The sequence below is a fragment of the Nansenia antarctica genome, assembly GCF_963989245.1.
Source record: "Nansenia antarctica genome assembly, chromosome: 1".
Taxonomy (NCBI): Eukaryota; Metazoa; Chordata; class Actinopteri; order Argentiniformes; family Microstomatidae; genus Nansenia; species Nansenia antarctica.
In genome coordinates, this window is record NC_137674.1 from 113,999,896 (window position 1) to 114,006,047 (window position 6,152).

Here is a 6,152-nt window from a genome sequence, read left to right on the forward strand (position 1 = left end):
CTGTCTGTGTAACTGATTAAAGCTCTTATGTAAATGAACACAGCAGTCAGGTGTGGTGGTGTCCAGGGTGGGATGTGGGCTGTGTCATCACCTCATATCTAGAACAACTGTCTGTCTCCACCTCATATCTAGAAGACAGGTTAAGAGCAGACCAGAAATGCTCATTGGACCAGAGATGAACGTAAACTGAACAAACAGAGAAAACCCTGTTATGAAACACTGTGACCAGTTAGTGAAACTGAAATATGCCCTGGGTCCACAACTATATATATATATATATATATATATATATATATATATATATATATATATATATATATATATATATATATACAGTATATATGCCATGGGTCCACAACTATATATATATATATAACGTTATGAGATCTCCCTTTCTTATGACACAAATAACAGAATAAGCACATTCCTTTTGTGACAGGTAATCAGTGTGACAGGTAATCAGGTGTGTGTGTGTGTGTGTATGCTGAACTGTGTTGAATTAACTTCAGGTTTTTACACCATCTAAGCATCCCCTGATTCCCCCAGTACTTTGTGTAAGGTTCCATCCCCTGATTCCCCCAGTACCTGGTGTAAGGTTCCCATCTAAGCATCCCCTGATTCCCCCAGTACCTTGTGTAAGGTTCCCATGTGTCAATACAGTTGCTGCTGCATGATATGTACAACTAGATTGTTCAGAGGCCGAACAAACAGCTTTGTAAAAAAGCGTATTGAAATAGATGGATAAATTAGTTATTCATTTGATCCTAGTACTGTGCATTCATTAACAGACAACATTGTATGTTGGTGTATAGGAGCATAACACAATACAAATATCAAAATACAGTTGTAATATAGGGTGTCATATCTCTGACCATCCCATTAAACATGAATTATGGAAACAGAGTCAATGGAAGCGGTGTCTTTTATTAGATTAAACCTTGCTCACTAATGAGGAAAAACTGCATCTCTAAAACAAAACGGTAGATTATTTGATGTGAACTGTGTGACAATCATCAAGTATTTAAAGCTATACATCTCTTTAACATTGTAGAAAAGATCAATTAGATAATTGGAAAGCATTATCTTTAAGGGTTACACTAGGTGTGAGTCGTGTAGCCAGTCAGGTGTGTGACAGTCCTCGAGTCAAAACGGTTTTTGTTGTTGTTGTTTGTGAAAAATGACAACCCAGAACATTAGCAGAAAATGATGTGTTTTAAATAATTTATAATTTAATAATGTTTAATTTAATTTCATTATTATGTGTTTTGTCCCATAGATTTAAATATGTTACCATACCAGGGGGGTATTCCATCAACGTCGCCAAAAGGAAAATCTCGCGACATATCAAAATAAGGCTGGATTTTTACCAAATAAATCTCGCGGGATTTAACAAAATAAGCCTGGAATGTCCTTTAGCGACATTGATGAAATACCCCCCCAAAGGTAACATTTTATAACAATAACAAAATACTTCTCACGCTGCCTCTCAGCTCCGTGCGTGATGACGTCGACACGCCGGCGTGGTGAAGCGTAGTGCGTAACGTTCCATTGAGAAGGAGGAGAGAGAGGGAAAGATGGCGACCTCAAACAATCCTCGCAAATTCAGCGAGAAAATCGCTTTACACGTCCAGAAGCAGGCGGAGGAGACGGCGGCCTTCGAGGAGGTGATGAAGGACCTCAACAACACCCGAGCCGCGAGGGTGAGTCTCCCTAACCCTAACCCCCCTGTAAGATGGTTCTACCATGGACCCTTCTATCATTCTACCTGGAACCATTCTACGTTCTAGAACGCGTGACGTTAGCTGCAACAATGTATCTTAAATGTGACAAGTTGTGTTTAGCGCAGTTCAGAGCAGCCAGCTGATCAATTCTGATGATCAACATTGAAGGTTTTTTTCACTCGTTGGCAGATTGATAATGATGATGTGAACTGTCAGGGTCTTTGTTGACGTTTGGCTGAGCAACACACAGTCACAGGCAGACATGGCTGCTAGGCTAGTAGTAACACGGTGCCGCCTTCTCGCTGTCCTCATCATCAACATCAGACATATGATTATAAACAGCTGCAGTGATCTCCTCTAGGAGACATGCATGTTGTCTGTCTGGCAGCTGCAGTGATCTCCTCTAGGAGACATGCATGTTGTCTGTCTGGCAGCTGCAGTGATCTCCTCTAGGAGACATGCATGTTGTCTGTCTGGTAGCTGCACTGATATCCTCTAGGAGACATACATGTTGTCTGTCTGGTAGCTGCACTGATCTCCTCTAGGAGACATGCATGTTGTCTGTCTGGTAGCTGCACTGATCTCCTCTAGGAGACATACATGTTGTCTGTCTGGTAGCTGCACTGATCTCCTCTAGGAGACATGCATGTTGTCTGTCTGGTAGCTGCACTGATATCCTCTAGGAGACATACAACATGTTGTCTGGTAGCTGCAGTAACCCTGTACCCCTGTTGTAATGTTCCACCAATTACCTTTGCCAGCACCGAAACACAACATCAGCAACTTGCTTGTTGTAACTATCTATGGGTTTGTGCCAAAACCTCCATGTCTGTTCATCCATCCATCAAACCAGCTGTTTGTTTAATGCATCATTCATGCAAAAAAATATGTTTTCTGCTGTTTCGGCCCCTCTCCAAGGGGGGGGGGGTATTTCATCGACGTCGCTAAAGGGAAATCCAGGCTTATTTTTTGATAAATCTCGCGAGACTTATCAGCTATGGCAACTACTGCAATTCATTACTGAATCATATTGTGACCCTGCGACACACTCAGTGATTATTCCATTTCCATGGACTAGCTGTGGAGATGAACCGTGTATGTCCAGAGTGATGGTTCTAGGTGGTATATTATAATCTAGGTGGTGTATTATAATCCAGGTGTAAACACTGTCATGTTTGTCACGTGTTACATGTTTTAAAATTGTCTGGAAAGTGTTTTGAAATCACGACATTTAGCAGCACCAGGCGTTTATTTGACAATGCACCTGAATGTGTGACTGTGGCTGAAGAACACCAGTGTTGATTAATGAACATCAGACATTTAACCGTCTGGCTCTGATATTGAGTTTTCTACCAGATGTTTTTATTATACCATCGATTCTGATGTGTCCCTATGTATACTATCGATATTCTGCAATGTGGACTGTTTATTTATCTTTCTAGGCATAATACACATGTATAAATATATATATATTTAGTAGAACATCTGTGCGGCGGAGTGATACATATAGTTAAAAGTCCCAGTGCTGTTATACTGTATATCGTAACTCATGGAATGCCTCTTGTCCAATCAAATTGCTTGGTCGGAACTAACTGTTGTATAAATATAAAACCAGTTCATTTTCTCTTTCTCCATGTATCAGTTTAATCATTCATTCATGCTTTCATGCATTTTTACTTTGCACAGCTGCAGTTGCAGAAGAGCCAGTATTTGCAGCTAGGGCAGAGACCTGGGCAGTACTATGGAGGCTCTCTGCCCAATGTCAATCAGATTGGAAATAGCAACATTGACCTGCAGGTGAGCCCTCAGCTTCTCTCCCAGACGGTTGGTTACAGGTTGTTGTGACGTGTTTCATTTAGACAACAGGATCTCGCCCTGACACGGATCTCTGAACGCTACCTAGCCCATAGGCCAAGGTTGTCTCTGTTTCCTAATACTGTTCATACTCAATGACCACGTCTACACGCATCACATTGTTCCAATCTGTTAGCATATCTCCCTAACCCTAACCCATGTAAACACCTTATCCCCATATAAACACCTTATCCCCATATAAACACCTTGGGCCCTATTATGCACTTCATAAGTCTTAAGCAATAAGACGAGGCGGTAGATCTAAACTTAAGACGTGGAGGCGTGGTCAAGGCCACTTTGCTATTATGCGTGCGGTAGTGGGCGCCTAAGACCCGGCGCTAAGCCCAGAAATTAGTCATGGGTGTGTTTTGGGCGTCTTCTCAATCAACCCAATCAGCGTGCCAGGTGCCATTCCCTTTAAGAACCGGCTGCGTTGAGTCATTAGCGCTATGCTATTATGCAGTTCATAGGCGCTAGACTTCATGCACGTTTTGAAACACGAGCGCGCCTCCGCGGCTTGCGCATGCGCGCTGACCCACTTCTTAAGAAGTCGGTCGGCGCGCATGCGCAAACCGCGGAGGCGCGCTCGTGTTTCAAAACGTGCATGAAGTCTAGCGCCTAAGAACTTTTCAAACCACTTCTTAGCGCTAGGCGCAAAGTCAGATCGCATAATAGCAGGGGCGCCTAGCGCACTTCATTAACATATGAACACTCCCACAATGAGTAATATATGCACGGGAGTCTTACGTCTTATGTGTGGGCGCCTAGCGACACCTGCATAATAGCAGTAGCGCGTATGAAGCGCATAATAAGGGTGGCGGTAGGTCTTAACCTGGCGGTGCGTCTTAATTAAGACTTAAGACGGCAAGTTAAGAAGTGCATAATAGGGCCCCTTATCTCATATAAACACCTTATCTCATATAAACACCTTATCTCATATAAACACCTTATCTCATATAAACACCTTATCTCATATAAACACCTTATCTCATATAAACACCTTATCTCATATAAACACCTTATCTCATATAAACACCTTATCTCATATAAACACCTTATCTCATATAAACACCTTATCTCATATAAACACCTTATCTCATATAAACACCTTATTCCAGTAAGCGTAGCACGTTAAGCCCTTATCCCGGTTAGGAGAGAGGTGATGAAGGTATGTGGAAGGTGCTTCTATCAGACCATTACTGGGGCAGGTAAACATGCTTCTATCAGACCAGTACTGGGGCAGGTAAACATGCTTCTATCAGACCAGTACTGGGGCAGGTAAACGTGCTTCTATCAGACCAGTACTGGGGCAGGTAAACGTGCTTCTATCAGACCAGTACTGGGGCAGGTAAACATGTAAACACGCCTCCCAGTGTCCCTGGTGTTGGAGAACCTCTGCATGTTGACTTCTGCAGAGAAGTGAGGTTCTCTCTCCACTCTGTATCCGTGACTCCTTCATCACTGCCTCTCCCAGCCATGCAGACTGAACCCCTGTACCCCTTCATCACTGCCTCTCCCAGCCATGCAGACTGAACCCCTGTACCCCTTCCTCCATAGTCTCTGGAAGTTCCATGTGTCATAAACGACAAAACATGCTGGTGAAGTGATTGTGTCATAACCGTGACAAGACAAATATCTGTTGACGAGCATCACAAAGCTGCATCACAAAGCTCGTATTGGAATCTAGACTACGTAGTAGCTAGAAACATACGTAGCTAGAAACACTGGCACTTTTGTTGTTGAGTGTGAAGATTTCAATTTTGCAACAGATTTTTAAAAATACGATTGAGCATTGCGAGAAGTTTGAGGAATTAAAAACACAAGTTAAAGCAAAGATGATCAGATTCTCTCTTATATTTAGTGGGAGATGTCAGGTTTGGCCTCCTGGCCTATCCTTGTTAGACAATTGTCATGTTTGCAGGAATATTTTGGCAGGCAATATATTTCTAGACACCTGTAAACGTCATATCCAGGTTATTGTAACCATGTAAACCTGATCCATGATTCTCTTTGTTCCATATTTATTATGGAGATCTGAACCCTCCACACAGCCATGGGTGTGGATCTCTCACAGTTAAAGATATTTCAGCAGTATTGAAGCGTTGTTCTAGCCTGTAGCAACCTACTCGAGGCTAATTGTCAAAAATTACTTTTACCAACGCACAGTAACAGAAGAAAGCCAACACAGAGTATCAGTACCTCACTCACCCTCCTGAAATATAAAACAAATAATTAAAAACAGTAACGTAAGCCCCAAATGTAAGTACGTCATTGCTTTCTATATCATGGCTTTCCATTTTTAAAAAAACATTTACCAACCCGAGCATGAAAATGGTGACCCATAGCGTGGCCCATGCCAATTAATACATTTGCACCATTTATATCATAAATATGATATGATAAAAAAAACATTTTGGTTGGTATTTTCTGTAGCATAAATCAGATGTCAGCTTTCACCCTTGACTGATGCTGATCTCCTCTGCAGAACTCCGTGTTGGACACGAGCAGAACCACCCGCCACCACGGCCTGGTGGACAGGGTCTACAGGGACCGCACCCGGCCCACCTCCCCCCACCG

General features: G+C 42.5%; 1 protein-coding gene across 1 annotated transcript in view; it reads left to right on the forward strand.

The window, feature by feature from the left end:
- Positions 1-1,574: 1,574 nt before the first annotated feature.
- Positions 1,575-6,152, forward strand: part of crtc1b (CREB regulated transcription coactivator 1b) — a gene marked incomplete at both ends in the record, with an annotated part of 22,282 nt that continues 17,704 nt past the window's right edge. Inside the window, 3 exons of the mRNA XM_080549418.1 lie at positions 1,575-1,700; positions 3,408-3,518; positions 6,061-6,152. The exon at positions 6,061-6,152 is cut by the window's right edge and continues 42 nt beyond it. Coding sequence (XP_080405544.1) covers positions 1,575-1,700; positions 3,408-3,518; positions 6,061-6,152 — 329 coding nt within the window. The remainder of the gene's footprint in view (positions 1,701-3,407; positions 3,519-6,060) is intronic.